The sequence below is a fragment of the Martes martes genome (assembly GCF_963455335.1).
Source record: "Martes martes genome assembly, chromosome: 11".
Lineage (NCBI taxonomy): Eukaryota > Metazoa > Chordata > Mammalia > Carnivora > Mustelidae > Martes > Martes martes.
The window spans coordinates 47,623,328-47,643,354 of NC_137899.1; the positions used below are offsets into that span (position 1 = coordinate 47,623,328).

Below are 20,027 nucleotides of genomic sequence, written 5' to 3' on the forward strand. Positions count from 1 at the left end.
CGGGGGGGAAGGGGGACGGGAGAGGGTGGTGGGGAAATGGACATTGGGGAGGGTATGGGCTATGATGAGTGCTGTGAAATGTGTAAACCAGATGATTCACAGACCTGTACCCCTGGGGATAAAAATACATTATATGTTTATTAAAATAAAAAATTTAAAAAAAAAAAAAAAAAAAAAAAAAAAAAAAAAAAAACAGAAAAGATATTATCCCTTGACTATATAGACTGGTTCAGAGTCTAGAGTGAAAGGAGTTGCAAGGCATAGTCTTTTTTATTTTTCTTCTTATAAAGACTCAATCTAGAGATCTAATCTTCTGATCCACTTCCTGTATTTCACTATAATGTAGATATTAGAAGTTTGCTTTCTCAGACCCACTGAGAAAAGAATCATGGGCAAAATCTCATGGGATAAGATGGGAAAGAAACCTGAGCCAAGAGCCTAGGGGTACTGAGCAGAGAAGCACACTTGGCTGCACTGGGTCATTAGATGTTGCAGATCCTTTGAAAGTGCTCAGGTTTCTGTTGTTTTTTTTTGTTTTTGTTTTTGTTTTGAATCACCTTCCAACGCCACCACCGATTTTATTATTTTTTAAAGATTTTATTTATTTATCTGTTTGTTTATTTGAGAGAGAGAGTGGAGGGGGTGAGGGTCAGAGGGAGAAGCAGACTTCCCGGTGAGCACGACCCTGAGACTCCAGGATCATGACCTGAGCCAAAGGCAGTTGCTTAACCAGCTGAGCCACCCAGGCGCCCAACACCACCACCTGGTTTTAATGCACGGTGATAGGCATGGATGAGTCGTTGGGCACCATTTGTTTTCACTCTTTGGAATTGCTGACCTGGGCATAGTATTCAAATGGATTCCAAATGTGAGTCTCCTCTTCGGATGCCTAGATGTAGAAAAGAAATTAGAGAGGAAACAACAGCAGTGCACCATTCTTTTAAAAACAGAAAAGATATTACCCCTTGACTACATAGACTGGTTCAGGGTCTAGAGTGAAAGGATTTGCAAGGCATAGTCTTTTTTATTTTTCTTCTTATAAAGACTCAAATTGCTAAAATGTATATTTTATTCTTGAAGAAGAATATGGAATAATTGCATCAGGAACCTAGGGATGGGGTGAGGGATCAGAGAGTCACCCCTAGGCCTGTGTAATTCAAAATTGGGTGTCCAGGGCCGGAAAGAGAGCCCATTTTAGGCAATCAGTAAACATTTGTGAATAAAGAAATGACTCTGGACTGGAAATATTTTAGCTTCAGAGAAAAGAGCCATTCTCTTTTCTGTGGCTTCTGTGGCTTCTGTGGATGCTGGGTGCTCTTTTATCTTGCTCTTGTTAATTGACGTGCTCTTTTATTTTATTTTATTTTTTTTAAAGATTTATTTATTTGTTTATTTGACAGATGGAGATCACAAGTAGGCAGAGAGGCAGGCAGAGAGAGAGAGGAGGAAGCAGGTTCCTTGCCGAGCAGAGAACCCTATGCAGGGCTTAATCCCAGGATCCTGGGATCATGACCTGAGCAGAAGGCACAGGCTTAACCTACTGAGACACCCAGGCGCTCCCTTTAAAAAAAAAAAAAAAAAAAGTATTTATTTATTTATTTGACAGACATGCCATGCTCTTTTAAATACTGCAAAAACAAGGTTGTATAGCTGGTAAGTTGCAGCCGGATCTGTCTTCTTCACACTTACCCACTGCGTTAATCACCTCTCCAAAATGGACTGTGCACAAACTCCGTGTGGAACCATTTTGAAAGCAAGTGTAGTACAAATATATTATTAGCATTGGTTGTCTACACGTCAATCTGTCCTTGCCAGCTTTCTCTTACTCTTCTGTCTATCCCCAACATCTAGCTCATCGCAGGCACTTAATACATGTGACATTAAAAAAAAAGAGAGAGAAGAAAAACTATTAACTTAGATAAAAATTGAAGGTTTTCTTCCTGCGTATACATGTCTCTCTCCATCTGTTGAAACTGTGTATCTTTAAAAATCTTTCTTCGCAAACACAGAAAGGGAGCTTTTGTTTCTGCTTCCACTTAAATGGAACTGTATTATTCTGTGACTTTATTTTATTCTTGAGGGTATACCTTGAATGATTTTCTGTGTTGGTATTTAAACACTTTTCTCAGTTTTTAGGCATTAAAGAACAGTCCGAAATCTCCATATAACAACATTTACACAGCCATCCCCCTACTGATGGACATTTGTGGGGTTTCTGTTCTCCTTCCTTGTTTTTGTAAACCATGTTTGAATACCTCCGTAGGATAGATTCCCAGAAGTTGAATTTCCTGATCCTAAAAGCACATGTAATTTTTCGATACGAAACCAAATTTCCCTCAGAAAGACTGTATCAGTTTATGCAACCCAAATAGAAAATGACAACACTCATTCCTATTTCCCTGCCAAGCATAGGTGCCATTGCATTTTTCTTTCTTTCATGAAAACCACTTTAAATGGAGAAAATGATGTTTTATTATTAGTTTACATTTGTATCTGTATCTTCTGATATAGTCTAAAATATACAATATTTTAATCTAAATGGCAACTAATATAATCTATTGATTTTAGAATACACTGAACTGTCATAAATGTCTATGTTAAAATATAACTTTGATATTATCTGTTTTTTCTCTGTATCATAAATATATATAACTATTATCCTATTATAGAACATTTAATGTCTTCCCAATGCCTCACTAGTACAATTATATAGCAATAAAACCCCTTGTATATATGGTTTCTTCCTAATCTTTATGAATAACTTATTAAAATGAATTCCAGATAGTGATATTACTGGGTCAAAGGTTTTAATTCTTTTTATGGCTTTTGATAAGATTCATTAAATTGCCAAAAGCATTAGATGAATTTTTATAATCATCAAGAGCACATTACTGTGACAGATTCTTTACTACCTTTCTGAAATATGGTCAAATTATTATTTTAAACTTAGGTAAAACATACAAGTATACTTTCATAAATTGTAATTACTGGATACACACAAAGAATGGTGAAATATATAATTATATTTTCCATGCGTAAAAAATGGTTACTTCATAATACTAACTGAAAGCAACCGATACAGAATGAGGTGTACGCATGTAAAATTATATGTACCGCAACAATAGATAACTTTCATTTTATTTTTTATATCTTTTTGTTTTTTCCCTAATACTCACAGTGAGTATTACAACAGGGCTAAATGTCCTCCACATATTTCTGGGTCAAAAGATCTGTCTCTTTCTTTTAGGAAATTTACCAATGGTGTGGTTCCTCGTGCAACAAATACGAGCGTCTGAAGGCAAGCCAGGTTGCCATTGGCATTCGGGACAATGAGAGAAAAGGAAGATCTCAACTGATTGTGGTAGAAGAAGGAAGTGAGCCATCAGAGCTCAGAAAGGTATTGTGACTTGAGTTGTTTTTTAAGGGTTTACCACTGTCAGTGGGGTGTGTGTGTGTGTGTGTGTGTGTGTTAGTTTTAACAAATTCTCTAATACTGGGCCTAGGGTAAGATTAGGTAAGAGGAAACATCAAGGCTATCTAAGTCACGATATAGAGAAAGTAGAAAGTCAGTACTCTTTTCTTTCACCACTGGTATGACCAACAGAGGAAGCTCTGACTCCATCTTCTGTCCTGTAGGCGGTCAGATGGGTAACACTTCGACCTTGACTATAATAATATATTTTGGAAGGAAAACAAAAGTTTATTCATGTGGGATTCTGAATATATTTCTTGATGCTGTGATATTCCTCAATTTTTAGCATTCGTTACTCTAATAAAAGAATGAAATAAAATCTTATTTTAAGAGAATGAATACATCAATATTTTAAATATTTCAATTTTAAACTAAGAATTCTCAGCAAGGCCCCTATGATTTTAGTATACTTGTTGAATTAATTTGAAAATTATCTCCACAGCTCTTTATATCTTTGTTATTTACTTAACAATTATAGCAGTCTTGGACATTTAGTTGCCACCAGTTTTTCCCCTTTAAAAAGACTGCAGTGAGTGCCTCAGTGTATATATTTTATATTTTCCCTTAAGATTATGAGTTAAGAAAAAAAAAAGATTATGAGTTAAGGGCATAATCATATTCACGTGTCTTGACATGTTGATACATTGATTTCCATATGTTCATTCCACAATATTTACTGAACTACAGTGGTATGTCAGGCACTAAATGTTTGTACCAATGTTTATTCCCTCATGACTTTGCAGAACCCTGTGAAGATTTACTGTTATAATAATATCATTTTGAATCTTTCTGTGTTTAATAGTAGCAGGTGGTATCTCTGTGAGTTTTCATTTCTTGGGAGAATACACATTTTACTCAATGACTTTAGTTATCTGCACTCAGGTTTTTCTTTTCTTTTTTTTTTTTTAAATATTTTATTTATTTGTCAGAGATACAGAGAGAGAAAGAGTGCACAAGCAGGGTGGGTAGAGGCAGAGGGAGAGGGAGAAGCAGACTCCCTGCCGAGCAGGGAGCCCCTGATCTCGTGACCTGAGCTGAAAGCAGACGCTTGACCAACAAGCCACCCAAGCATCCTTGCACTCAAGTTTTTCTAAAAACTGTCTTGTAAACATGTTTTTAATAATTTTGATTTAGAGCAATTTCATGCATTAGAGTTACTTGATGTAGTAATAGCCTACATTGTCCAGTGAACAAAAATTATATGGGATAATTTTATTGTCATAATGTCTTTAAACTTTATTATTTTAATAACCACTAAACACAGACTTTCATGTTAGTGATGTTTTAGAAATGACTTTTATTCAGTGGGAAAATGCTCATGGTCAAATACTAAGAGAAAAGGCAGGATATAAAATTTTATATACTATAATATCTTAATATATAAGTTTATATTTAGGTATGTAGCTGTATATTTGTATATATATATATATACCTGGGAAAGATATGCTGAAACATTGCCAATATTACCAATATTGTCTTCGACTCTTGGGATATGGCTCCTTGTTCTTTTTTTCTTTATTTGTCCTTGCGTTTTCAAAATGTATTATAATAGACGTGTATTCCTTTTATTATTACTTTTTATTGTTTCACATGTTTTCCTTTTGTGATCAGGAAAAAAAGTCCAACTAAAAGTAAAACAAAGTAAAATTAGGGATTAACTGAGTTTTCAATAGTCATAACAACATTGCTAATAAATTAGACTTTGAAAACTATTCAAAACAATTTGTTGAACTTTTAATATTCTTTCAAGACCTCTGTTCTGGAGATGTAATCACCATTAAAGTCTTCCAGATCTCATATTGGGAAGCAAAAATCTATAAATAAGATGTGTTTCTAATTGATTATAATGTCTTATTTTAATAACGATGCTTTGCAAAGAGTAGACTCAGGACCAAGATTCGTCCTGGTGGAGCAGTGAAGGGGGTGCTCTGGTAGGTATCAGACTAGCTTCTCTTCTGTCATCTTGGGTCCCCAGGAAGTCCCTTAACCTCTGTTGTTTCTGGTTCCTCATTTGTAAAGTGCAGGGTTAGACAGAGTGGCTTCTGTGGTCCCTTTGGTTTCCAGCAATCAGTGATCCTACCTTGTCTCTTAGGCAGTTCCTGTGTTTAATTGCCAAGGAGTCTGTATTCTGTACCAGGAAGTGAAGGCACAGCCTGAGGGCCCCAACTGTGTGCCTATACGTTTGCTTGCTTGTTGGATTTCATTTAGAGTTTTGAGAGAAAAAAAGATTAAGCAGTAAATTAATACTTTAATTAATACATTACACTGTTAAAGTTAAAAAGAAAATGCAAACCTGAAGAAAAAAATTGTAAAATATAACTTCAGTTTTAAAATATTAGTGACAGAGGGGCACCTGGATGGCTCAGTGGGTTAAGCCTCTGCCTTCGGCTCAGGCCATGATCTCAGGGTCTTGGGATCGAGCCCTGCATCGGGCTCTCTGCTCAGCAGGGAGCCTGCTTCCCCCCTCTCTCTGCCTGCCTCTCTGCCTACTTGTGATCTCTGTCAAATAAATAAATAAATAAAATCTTAAAAAAAAATAAAATATTGGTGATAGAGATAAGGGACATGATTTCATTCAGGTATACATTTTGTTTCTTGCCAGTTCATCCAGTGGGGGAAGTTGAAATATTCTTGTTTTTAAGATTTATTTATTTGAGTGAGAGAGAGCCTGCACGCATGTGTGCATGAGTGGGGGGAGGGGCAGAGGGAGAGACAGAATCTCAAGCTGACCCCAGCTGAGCATGGAGCCTGATGTGGGGCTTGACACTAGGACCCTGAGATCATGACCTGAGCCAAAACCAGTAATTGGATGCTGTACTGTCTGAGCCACCCAGGAGCCCCAGGAAGTTGAAATATTCTGAACAAAGATAAGAAATACAGTAACAGTATAGTTAACCATATGCTGCAATATAATATTTCAAATAATATTCCAATTTGTCATACCAAAGTTCAACACGAAGACTTGCGACCTTACTGATCAAGGTATCACTTTTATTTAATGAACCCAAATTAATATCACTTGGCAGTCATGTCTGAATGAGGCAGTTTTTCCTTTAGTTTGTGCCTGAAGTGAGGGAATAGTGTGATAAGACTTGTAAATAAGATAGTACAGTTCTAGGACAGATGGACTATATAGAAGGATAGATCTTTGTCCCCACAAAGTCCATACTGGACTTGATAAACTAATAAAAATATAAAACTAGAATGCCAGGTTCCATTTTCTTTATATTATTCCTCATGCTTTTTATAATATTAGTGATACTATACAATAAAAAACTAACAGTAAGAGTATATTTTCTTTCAGCTATTTTAGGACAATTTCATCTTATCCCACTATATATATGTGCACATATGTATACTACATATGTAACCTGTATAATTATGCATATACATATTTATCTGTAAAATGGACTTTAAAGTGACTTTGTCAGGAAAGCATGGCTCATTGAGGTAAATATAGTATATTTCCAGGGGAAACCCAGAGGCAATCCTCAGTTCTGGGTATAACATTCTAGTAATCAGGGAAAAAAGTACTAACATACTGTTAAAAAAATATTAAAATGTTTAAATACCTGCATACAAACAAACGAGCCATGCAAATATACAGGGAAATGAAGTCCTGTGCCAGGCATAGTGGAGAAATTAAATATCAGTGCTCAATATCAATGAATGCTGGCAACTGAAAAGCAAACCAAAACTGAATATAGATTTTAATGAAGACTGACAGAGTGCATGTGGACAAGACAAATAGGTTAATCAAAAAGCATCTCAAAGCAAGGAGCAGATGCACTACAATTAAATACCAGTTGCTGTGATATTCACTGTCATGGGGCTCTGTTGCTTTGTGATGACTTAATTTCTCTCATCTTGCTGTTCTGCAGGGTTTAAAGGCAAGTGGCTCCCTAGCAGGTGGAATTTTCCTTAATCTTTCTAGCAGCACTTTCTTTACATCATACAAGTACTTCTTTTTTTTTTTTTTTAAGATTTTATTTATTTATTTAACAGAGATCACAAGCAGGCAGAGAGGCAGGCAGAGAGAGAGGAAAGGAAGCAGGCTCCCCGCTGAGCAGAGAGCCCGACGTGGGGCTCGATCCCAGGGTCCTGGGATCATGACCTGAGCCGAAGACAGAGGCTTTAACCCACTGAGCCACCCAGGCGTCCCCATACAAGTACTTCTTGTTATTAACCCAAAAATTTCATCATCTAGGAAAAAATTTGTGATAGGCTTTTTTTTTTTTTTTTTTTTTTTTTGCCACCATCATGGCAAACATCCAGTGCCTGCCATGTGACTGGCATTCTTTTATGGGCTTTACAAGAATGAGCTCATTTAGTTCTCACCACAGCCCCAGGAAGTGGTTACGTTTGTTACCCCCTGTATTGGTTTGTGTTCCTCCAAAAGCCAACTCTATACAAGGACTTGAGGGCAGGTGGTTCTTTGGAAGATGATCCTGGAAGCAGCAAGTAGGAGTAAAGTGACGCTTATTGTTGGCAAGTAAGTAATTTACTGCTGTGGGGCACTGGGACTTAGTCCCAGAGGGACCCTATGAAAACTGTATGGATCACCCTTCAGAATAAGCCCATAGGCACTTGACATTGCTTCAGGATTTAGCCAATAATTCCCATCTTTCATTGGTTGAGGGTCACTCCTTGGGGATTAACTTCCCAGAATTTCGGCCTTCCTTGTGTATGGATGCAGTATAGCTCAGTGGCCAGATAATACCATCAGAGAGCAAAAGTCTTTGACCTTTAAGAAATTATCTTACAGATGATCTCTGAGGTAATGAGTTGGAATGGGCTGAGCACCAATGGGATCTCTATATCCTTACTTTATGGATGAAGGAAGTAAGTCATGGAAAGGCTGCCTAACTCGCCCAAGGGAGAGTGCGAATGGGAGAATGGTGACTCACAAGGCAGTCTTCATTACAGAGGAACCATCTTAAACATATAGAGAGAGGAACCATCTTAAACATATAGAGATCCATTGTGAAGTTATTTTAGAACTACCAAAATTATGCCACATAATTTTGACAATCATACCTATTTTATGTATCCCTTATCATAATACCTTTAGTAGCATAATGTTTCTATTCAGCTTGTCTATTGGCTTGTCCCTTTGTTTCATATCTCTTACTGTCAGCATGAAACCTTTCATCCTTACTAGGCAGGGTAATACAGGGTAATTGGGAAGACATTTTCTTGGAAGGAAAATACATTTTTAAATGTGTGTATAAAAGTATGGAAATATTTTTCAAGCACCTCAGAGTATATGAAAGCTTTTTGGAGTTTGTTCGGTTAAATTTTGGTGTTGGGAAATATTCTGAACTATATAGATGGAGAGGAAGCTTTCACAACTCTCTTGCCATAAAACTTGGCTTAATCTGATTAAAGAGAATATATAAATCAGGTTTATTTACTTCTCCCTAAAGGGATAGAGGAGATAAAATGGAATAAATTTGTGTAAATATGTGCATATGTGTATGTAGTGATAAGGGACAATGAGAAAATACTCCCAGAAGTTTGTTTAGCTCACGTTCTCAGAGTAGGGATGCTCTGTGTAGGTCTGTCTTCTTGTCGCCTCTAAAGAAGAATCTGGAGAAGAAAGGTAGTTTCTTCTTCATTCTTCCCCTCAACCAACCAATAGTAGTTTTTCCTCTGGTAATCACCAAAGTTGGTGAAAATGAGCAATAAGTGATGAGGGGAGAAGCCCAGAGGCATTATGATAGAGAGCCAGTCTTGAGAGGAAGAGGGTGATCCTCCCCGGACAAGATACACTTTCTACACATCTCTGAATTCGAGAATTCTTACAGGCAGTTTTCATGTATTTGGGGTTGAAAACAAATGGAGTGTGTCCTGCCACTTCTCCTACTTGCTTGTGAGTGTAATAGCTGGCGGGTCATGTTAGACTTACTCACAAAATTTGGAAGCCACCTCAGAATCTTTTCCTGTAGACTGCTTCAGGAGCTTCTGGCACTTAGCAAGGACAGGCCAAACCTATTTAGCCTCCCTGCCCTGAAAGTTAGCTCACTGAAGAGAGGGGCCACAGCTAACTTATTCATCATTATAGCCCCAACTCTTTCTTACGGTGCTGATACATCATAGACACTCCATACGTCAACCTTACTGATAAATAAACTGTAGCTGATGTGTGCTGACTCCCCAAGATAAGGTCATGTGTACAGGACTAAATGGGGGGAGAGGATTGAAACACATAGGAAGACCAGAGAATCCGCCTTATAACCAAGGACTAATGGGATCCTACATACCTCAGTTGTGGAGAAACTTCGAAGAAGAGAAGAGATTACTCTGTCTTGTTTTCCTTCTCAACATTATGATTCCCTTGCTGAGGCACAGGAGACTCTTCTTCTGGTTTTGCTTGAAGAGGGATATTTCAATCTGTTTTCCAGGTGTAGTTTTAAATCTAAAATAAAAGACTTTGACAAGGATACATGGTCAAGACATAGCGACTACTTAATGACATCATTAGATCGAGACATAAACAAGTAATAACTATTTAATAAGTAGTAAGTGAACAAGTAAATGTAAGTCCACGGGGAGGTGTATGGCAGGAAGTTTAGTGGTAAAATCATCATGCAAAGAATCAGGGTGGTGACTGGCAAGGTCACACCAAGGAGAGAGAATGACCCTTTAAGAAAGGCAGGTTTCATTCAATGTATATATGGGTGGAGAAAGGAGGAGACCTGACTTTTGTGGAGTTCTCACGGCGTGTCAGGTGTAGTGATAGTCACTTCACATACATTATTTCACTTAATCATCATGATGGGTGAATGGCATTAATTATTGGACCATTTTAAGTGTAGAAACAAAGTCACAAAGTCACTCAGGAGTGGGTCCATCCAACTCAGAGTGCCAGTTTCTACCAAAGAGGATTGTCAGGAAGAAAGGGGTGATGGTCATTGTGAAACATACTAATTAGAAACTCCAGAGGCAAACAATGGGAATCTCTATTCAAGCACTAATTAGATAGAAATGTCGAAATGGGTTTGTGGTCTTACCAAAAAAAAAAAAAAAAAAAAAAAAGAAGGAAAAGAAAAGAAAAATTAATGATTTCCAAAAAGATCAGGTGGGCTAAAATCTTTACCTGAGATTTGCTCTGGGGCAGCCTCCTGACTCCCAGACATGACCATTTGTCCAGGGAAGGTTTCCCTACAAAGCTATTTGAACATCAGAAATGCTTGGCAGATTTGTCTTGATGGTTGAAATGGATGAACCGGATTAACAAAGCTGATGCCACTAAAAACTTGAATGTATCACAGAACCAAGCCCAGAGGGCTTTGAAAATACACCATGCCAGGGCTTCAGTTGGAATTTTGGGTTCAGTTTCAGACTTTAGTAGTTGTTATTGTAACTCCCCAGATGGTTCTAATACATAGCTAGTTAAGATAACCACTCTAATAAGTTGGCATTCTGGCTTATGTATTTTAATAATTTGTGAGTTACATTTTTCCATGTTACAGTATCTTGTAAGTTAGCTTTCCATTGTATAGTAACTTGTCAATTTGCTCTCCATGTAAGAATAACTTCGGAGTTGGCTTTCTTGTGAGTTGTACACTCTAAATCTAATCTCTCCTATTGTGAGGTTACTGTCACACTGAGGAACAGACCTGCATCATGGTGAGTTTTCCAAGGTCACAGCGTTCCTTGAGTCCTCTAGAGCTACGCTGTCAAACACAACATTGTCAAACACGAATGGCTGTTTAAATTAATTAAAATTAAATAAAATAAAAAACCCAGTTACCTGGCTACAGTAGCCACATTTCAGGTGCTCAGTCGTTGGAGGTAGCTAATGACTACCATATTGGATTGGACAGATATGGAATATGTCAGTTACAGAAGATTCTATTGGGCAGTCCAGATTATTAAATAACCAAACCTCTCTTGCAGACATTCACTTTATCCTTTTATCCAAACATGTACTTCCCATGCTTTCTCTCAGTCTAAAATAACTTTACCCACTATTTGCTATATCACATTACCCTTTTTATTTGAGTTATCAGTAACAGGATAGAAGTATTTCAGAGGCAGAGAAGCACACACTGGGATCCGGAGAGCAAATGTTGGAAGATTAGGTGGAGCGAGGCAAATGGGGTCACAGCTTTTCTCAGAATTGCCTGTAATTTTATATCTCTGTATGTCTTTCCTATTATCAAATATTTGTCTGACCTAAGCCATAAAATTCCTGGAAGAAAGAAAATATATTATAACAAGGCTATATTTTGCTTTTATAATTTGTATCTATACACCATATGTTAACAATTAACTTTTTTTTTTTTCCAGTTAGGGAAAGGAATAAGACAGGAGAATTTCTAGGTAATTAAAATGTTAACTCTTAGGACCCGATAGCTTCCTTTGTTTCTGGTGAGAGCAGAAACAGCCATGCCTACTAGAGTGATGACATTAAGAAGACTGTGACTCCGTTGCTTTGAGGAGCACTGCAGTAGGAGTTGGGGGGCCTGGAGTTTACATCCTTGCTTTACTCTTTTTTCATTTCATTTCATTTCATTTCATTTCATTTCATTTTCAGTGTTCCAGCATTCATTGTTTATGCGCCACACCCAGTGCTCCATGCAACACGTACCCTCCTTAATACCCACCAACAGGGTCACCCAAAACCCCACCCCCTCCTCTCCAAAACCCTCAGTTTGTTTCTCAGAGTCCATAGTCTCTAATGGTTCTTCTCCCCCTCCTATTTCCCCCAACTCCCTTCTCTTCTCCATCTCCCAATGTCTTCCGTGTTATTCCTTATGCTCCACAAGTAAGCAAAACCACATGATACTTGACTCTCTCTGCTTGACTTATTTCACTCAGCATAATCTCTTCCAGTCCCACCCATGTTGATACAAAATTTGGGTATTCATCCTTTCTGATGGAGGCATAATACTCCATTGTATATATGGACCACATCTTCTTTATCCATTCATCCGTTGAAGGGCATCTTGGCTCTTTCCACAGTTTGGCGACCGTGGCCATTGCTGCTATGAACACTGGGTTACAGATGGCCCTTCTTTTTCACTACATCTGTATCTTTGAGGTAAATTCCCAGTAGTGCGATTGCAGGGTCACAGGGTAGCTCTATTTCTTAATTTTTTGAGGAATCTCCACACTGTTTTCCAAAGTGGCTGCACCAACTTGCATTCCCACCAACAGTGTAAAAGGGTTCCCCTTTCTCCACATCTTCTCTGACACATGTTTACTGTCTTGTTAATTTTGGCCATTCTAACTGGCGTAAGGTGGTATCTCAATGTGGTTTTGATTTGAATCTCCCTGATGGCTAATGACGATGAACATTTTTTCATGTGTCTATTAGCCATTTGTATGTCTTCTTTGGAGACGTGTCTGTTCATGTCTTCTGCCCATTATTTGATGTGATTATCTTGCTTTACTCTTTATGAAACTTTGACCCCAGGCAGACAGAACTCCTAACTTCTCTCATTCTCATTTTCCTCATCTGTCAAGCTGAAATCACAATTGAGAAGCATACAAGACTCTCTATTTTAAATGCTCTGGGGACTCGTCACCAACTTGAAACATTTTCATCCAGAGTGATCTGGAGTTTTGAGTTGGGTATTGTCCTCCCTCCAGAACACATATTTTTTCTTTTCCTACAATTCACTCTGAATACTCACTGCAAATTGTCCAAGCATCCTGACTTTTCTGTAGAAGGTTAAAATAGAGAAAGTGCATCTTGAGGGAGCAAGATGGTAAATGTTGGAATTCCATATTCCAAATAGGTGGGGCTGACTATAAGTTTCAACATAAATAAATAAAGGCAGGGCAGGGGCAAATGTGAAAGTTAAGTAAAGATTTGAAGAGAGAGCAACTTTTTTCTTAACTTACCAGTCCTTTCTAAAACAAATTTACACATAGGCCCATTTATGTTTTAAAAGAAAAAGTCACAGTGGGTCATTGAGAAAAAACACAGGGCACTAAGGTTGGTCTTGACCCATGTCATGAGAACTCAGAAAATCTGAAGCTAGGGGACTGTGAATCTAAAAAAAGTTGGTATATTTACTATAATGGTTTAATATAAATAACTTCTGAATTATTTTGAATTGAACGGTTGAAAGCAAAGAGTGAACAGCGCAACAGAAGTTCTACTTTGGCATAGGGCAAAAGTATACTTCCACAAATTTCCAGCCTCTCTGATGTAGAGTAGTGCCTTCAGTTGTTTTAAACATTTCCATTATGTTACTGGCAAACAGAGAGAAGATAGAGATGCTCCCATTTTTCTACTCATTTCACACCTGTAACAAAATAACACCTCTGACCTTTAGAATCACTCAATTTCTAGCTGAAAAAATGAGGCCCCTTTGTCACTGGTGGCCACTTCTAGGTCTTTACATTAAGGAAATTTTCTCTGATCAAAATGCCTAGAGCATTTAGGAATCCATCAGGAATAGTTACTATGCTTTGATGAACCGAATGAGGAAGTCTGAGGAAGAAGCCTAAGGTAGATTGTAAGTTTAAAGGGAGTTAGAATTTCTCCATTTGAAGTAATGAAATGCCAACTGTTTCTTCCATTGGGGAGAGAAAATAAATAGTAGTTTTTGTTTAATAAAAGCTTTTACAGATTTGTTTATTAAAGACAAATACCTTTTTTCCCTAAAGATCTTATTTATTTATTTGACAGAGAGAGAGAGAGAGAGGGAATACAAACAGGGGGAGTGGCAGAGGGAGAAGCAGGCTACACCCTGAGCAGGGAGCTTTCCGAGGGTCTCGATCCCAGGACTGTGGGATCATGACCTGAGCCGAAGACAGACACTTAACAAGGCAGATGCTAAACGATTGAGCCACCCAGATACCCCCAACTACCTGTTTGTTATTATTGAAATTTTACAAAATATACATAGTCACAATAGAGAAAAAAAATATTTGCACCTTTGAGGAAAAAATAACTAAATCCTTCCTAATCTTTGTTTTTGTGTATGTATCTCTGTGCTTTCACAAGAAGGAGTTCCTACAGTAGATAATGCTTTGCAAGCTAAATTTATACTTAAGATATCATGAACATTTTCCTGGCCATCACATAATTTTTTTTCTTTTTTTATTAATTTTAAAAATTTTTAAATAAACATTTAATATATTATTAGCCCCAGGGCTACAGGTCTGTGAATCGCCAGGTTTATACACTTCACAGCACTCACCATAGCATATACCCTCCCCAATGTCCATAACCCCATCACCCTCTCCCTACCCCCCTCCTCTGGCCCCCCTCAGTTTGTTTTGTGACATTAAAAGTCTCTTATGGTTTGTCTCCCTCCTGATCCCATCTTGTTTCATTTATTCTTTTCCTACCCCTCAAACCCCCCACGTTGCATCTCCACTTCCTCATATCAGGGAGATCATATGATAGTTGTCTTTCTCCGACTGACTTATTTTGCTAAGCATAATACCCTCTAGTTCCATCCACGTCGTCGCAAATGGCAAGATTTCATGTCTTTTGATGGCTGCATAGTATTCTATGGTGTATATATACCACATCTTCTTTATCCATTCATCTGTTGATGGACATCTAGGTTCTTTCCATAGTTTGGCTATTGTGGACATTGCTGCTATAAACATTCGGGTGCATGTGCCCCTTCGGATCACTATGTTTGTAACTTTAAGATAAATACCCAGTAGTGCAATTGCTGGGTCGTAAGGCAGCTCTATTTTCAACTTTTTAAGGAACCTGCCTGCTGTTTTCCAGAGTGGTTGCACCAGCTTGCATTCCCACCAACAATGTAGGAGGGTTCCCTTTTCTCTGCATCCTCGCCAGCATCTGTCGTTTCCTGACTTGTTAATTTTAGCCATTTTGACTGGTGTGAGGTGGAATCTCATTGTGGTTTTGATTTGTATTTCCCTGATGCCGAGTGATGTGGAGCATTTTTTCATGTGTCTGTTGGCCATCTGGATGTCTTCTTTGCAGAAATGTCTGTTCATGTCCTCTGCCCATTTCTCAATTGGATTGTTTGTTCTTTGGGTGTTGAGTTTTCTAAGCTCTTTATAGATTTTGGATACTAGCCCTTTATCTGATATGTTGTTTGCAAATATCTTCTCCCATTCTGTCAGTTGTCTTTTGGTTTTGCTGACTATTTCCTTTGCTGTGCAAAAGCTTTTGATCTTGATGAAATCCCAATAGTTCATTTTTGCCCTTGCTTCCCTTACCTTTGGCAATGTTCCTAGGAAGACGTTGCTGCGGCTGAGGTCGAAGAGGTTGCTGCCTGTGTTCTCCTCAAGGATTTGGATGGATTCCTTTCTCACATTGAGGTCCTTCATCTGTTTTTAGTCTATTTTCGTGTGTGGTGTGAGGAAATGGTCCAATTCTTTTTTCTGCATGTGGCTGTCCAATTTTTCCAACACCATTTCTTCAAGAGGCTGTCTTTTTTCCATTGGATATTCTTTCCTGCTTTGTCGAAGATTAGTTGACCATAGAGTTGAGGGTCTATTTCTGGGCTCTCTATTCTGTTCCATTGATCGATGTGTCTGTTTTTGTGCCAGTACCATACTGTCTTGATGATGACAGCTTTGTAATAAAGCTTGAAGTCCGGAATTGTGATGCCACCAACTTTGGCTTTCTTTTTCAATATTCCTTTGGCTATTCGAGGTCTTTTCTGGTTCCATATAAATTCTAGGATTATTTGTTCCATTTTTTTGAAAAAAATGGATGGATTTTGATAGGGATTGCATTAAATGTGTAGATTGCTTTAAGTAGCATAGACATTTTCACAATATTTATTCTTCCAATCCAGGAGCATGGAACATTTTTCCATTTCCTTGTGTCTTCCTCAATTTCTTTCATAAGTACTTTATAGTTTTCTTAGTATAGATTCTTTGCCTCTTTGGTTAGGTTTATTCCTAGGTATCTTGTGGTTTTAGGTGCAACTGTAAATGGGATTGACTCCTTAATTTCTCTTTCTTCTGTCTTGTTGTTGGTGTAGAGAAATGCAACTGATTTCTGTGCATTGATTTTATATCCTGACACTTTACTGAATTCCTGTACAAGTTCTAGCAGTTTTGGAGTGGAGCCTTTTGGGTTTTCCTCATATAGTATCATATCAACTGCAAAGAGTGATAGTTTGACTTCTTCTTTGCCAATTTGGATGCCCTTAATTTCTTTTTGTTGTCTGATTGCTGAGGCTAGGACTTCTAGTACTATGTTGAATAGCAATGGTGGTAATGGACATCCCTGCCATGTTCCTGACCTTAGCGGAAAAGCTTTCAGTTTTTCTCCATTGAGAATGATATTTGCGGTGAGTTTTTCATAGATGGCTTTGATAATATTGAGGTATGTGCCCTCTATCCCTACACTTTGAAGAGTTTTGATCAGGAAGGGATGCTGTACTTTGTCAAATGTTTTTTCAGCATCTATTGAGAGTATCATATAGTTCTTGTTCTTTCTTTTATTAATGTATTGTATCACATTGATTGATTTGCGGATGTTGAACCAACCTTGCAGCCCTGGAATAAATCCCACTTGGTCGTGGTGAATAATCCTTTTAATGTACTGTTGGGTGCTATTAGCTAGTATTTTGGTGAGAATTTTTGCATCTGTGTTCATCAAGGATATTGGTCTGTAATTCTCTTTTTTGATGGGATCCTTGTCTGGTTTTGGGATCAGGGTGATGCTGGCCTCATAAAATGAGTTTGGAAGTTTTCCTTCCATTTCTATTTTTTGGAACAGTTTCAGGAGAATAGGTATTAGTTCTTCTTTAAATGTTTGGTAGAATTCCCCTGGGAAGCCATCTGGCCCTGGGCTTTTGTTTGTTTGGAGATTTTTTTTTTTTTAAAGACTTTATTTATTTATTTGACAGACAGAGATCACAAGTAGGCAGAGAGAGAGGAGAAAGCAGGCTCCCTACTGAGCAGAAAGCCCGATGCGGGACTCGATCCCAGGACCCTGGGATCATGACCTGAGCCGAAAGCAGAGGCTTTAACCCACTGAGCCACCCAGGTTTGGAGATTTTTGATGACTGTTTCAATCTCCTTACTGATTATGGGTCTGTTCAGGTTTTCTATTTCTTCCTGGTTCAGTTGTGGTAGTTTATATGTCTCTAGGAATGCATCCATTTCTTCAGATTGTCAAATTTGTTGGCATAGAGTTGTTCATAATATGTTCTTATAATTGTTTGTATTTCTTTGGTGTTGGTTGTGATCTTTCCTCTTTCATTCATGATTTTATTAATTTGGGTCTTTTCTCTTTTCTTTTTGATAAGTCTGGCCAGGGGTTTATCAATCTTATTAATTCTTTCAAAGAACTAGCTCCTAATTTTGTTGATTTGTTCTATTGGTTTTTTGGTTTCTATTTCATTGATTTCTTCTCTGATCTTTATTAATTCTCTTCTCCTGCTGGGTTTAGGCTGTCTTTGTTGTTCTTTCTCCAGCTCCTTCAGGTGTAGGGTTAGGTTGTGTATTTGAGACCTTTCTTGTTTCTTGAGAAAGGCTTGTACCGCTATATATTTTCCTCTCAGACTGCCTTTGCTTTGTCCCACAGATTTTGAAACATTGTGTTTTCATTCTCATTTGTTTCCATGATTTTTTTCAATTCTTCTTTAATTTCCTGGTTGACCCATTCATGTTTTAGAAGGATGCTGTTTAGTCTCCATGTATTTGGGTTCTTTCCAAATTTCCTCTTGCATCACATAATTTTTATAATACTTTAATATCTGTGTAGTTTTCCATTCAATTGATACAGCCTAATTTATTGAATGAATCCCTTTCATGTTGGACATTTATATGGTTTGTGTTTTTTACTATTGTAAAATGCTGTGATGTATTTATTAGGTTGATTCTTTGCATGTATTTTAATTATTCCCTTGGAATAAACCACTGGAATAGAATTACTGGGTTTAATAATTGGTCTCTTTCTTGGATTTCTGTTACTTACTTCTTACCAGAGAGCTCTTAGTAGAATACAGAATCTTTCCCAGCATCGGATGTTGTCAGTTGACTCCTAACTTGTAACAATTTTATGGATGAAGAATTATTTTTTGCTTTATTTTACATTCCTTGGTCGCATTCTCAGGTTGGTTGAACACTGTCGTATCTTGTTTGAAGGGCTGTTTGCTCACAGAACACCTGACGTGATGGAAGAACTTCCTTCTGTCAGCCTTTGATGCCCACAGCATGGGCAGAGTTGCTAGGAAGGGGAGTGAGAGAGGATTTGGAGAGAAATGACAACAGCAGTGGAGTGAGGAGGGAGGAACTCTGTCACATATCAGCTAGCGTGTGTGCTGCATGATAGACGTGCTGGTATTGCTCTCATCAGAAAGAAAGAACTAGGGATGCCTGGGTGGCTTGGTCAGTTGAATGTCTTCCTTTGACTCAGGTCATGATCCTGGAGTCCCAGGATCGAATCCCACGTCAAGCTTGCTGTTCAGCAGGGAGCCTGCTTCTCTCTGACCCTCCCCATTTCGTGCTTTCTCTCTCTCTCACTGTCTCTCACTCAAATAAATAAGTAAAATCTTAAAGAAAAAAAAAAACAAAAAAAAAAACAAAAAAAAGAAAGGGAGACCTAAGAGTGTTCCCTCTACAATCGCTGCTGCAAAACACCTTCTACTTTATCTCCAGAGACCAGGCCTTAACAATTAATTGCGAAGACCTTTTTGAAGTGCCCACAGAAGCAGCATAGCGGGCTAAGTAAGGGCACCCACTCTGGAGCCAGAGTTCAAATTCTGACTTTGTCATCTGTTGTAAGCTGCATGACGGTGGGCAAGTTACTTAGTCTGTTTCTTGAGGTGTAAAATAGGATAATAACAGTGCCCTGTTGATGTGAAGATGAAATGACTTAATAAATCCAATGTTCTTAGACCAGTGTCTGGTAAGCAGTGATATGTAAGCATCTTTTATTTTTTTATTTTTGTTAATTTTAATTTTTTTGAGAGAGAGAGAGGGAGCACACCCATGCAAGAGTGGGGGGAGGGGCAGAAAGAGAGGGAGAGAGAGAACCCAAAGCACGTTCCACACTCAGGGTAGAGCCCCATGTGGCACTCGATCTCACGACCCTGAGATCATGGCATGAGCTGAAAGCAAGCGTCAGATGCTTACTGACTTGAGCCACCCAGGTGCCCCTGGAAGGATCTTTTAAACAAAATTTATAAAGTCCCTAATATGGCACACAGTAGCACTTCAGAAATGTAAGCTGAAGACATGTAATACATAAAAAAGACAATAAATGTGTGAATAGATTTCAATATACGTGGTTTAGACAAGATGGGTACTAGGTGTTAAAAGGTAGTTTCAAACAAATAAAATCGTGAGTCTCATACAAATATAAAATAACCCACATCAAAGATTTTTATTTAAGTCATTCATTAATAAGAGAACTAATAAAAGGTGCCTGCGTGGCTCAGGTCATGATCCCAGGGTCCTGGGATCAAGCCCCACATCAGGCTCCCTGCTCTGCGGGGAGCCTGCTTCTCCCTCTGCTTCTGCCCCTCTCCACTGCTCGTGCTCTCTTTCTCTTTCTCTCAAATAAATAAGTAAAATCTTTTTAAAAAATAAGAGAACTAGTAAGGTATTGTAATTAGTTTGAAGAAGAATTCAAAGAACAGACAAG

General features: G+C 38.1%; 1 protein-coding gene across 2 annotated transcripts in view; it reads left to right on the top strand.

The window, feature by feature from the left end:
• SCIN (scinderin) overlaps positions 1-20,027 on the top strand; it is a 99,188-nt gene that overhangs the window by 42,111 nt on the left and 37,050 nt on the right. For both annotated transcript variants that reach the window (XM_080819077.1, XM_080819076.1), the window contains exon 4: positions 3,248-3,397. In XM_080819077.1, coding sequence (XP_080675203.1) covers positions 3,248-3,397 — 150 coding nt within the window. The remainder of the gene's footprint in view (positions 1-3,247; positions 3,398-20,027) is intronic.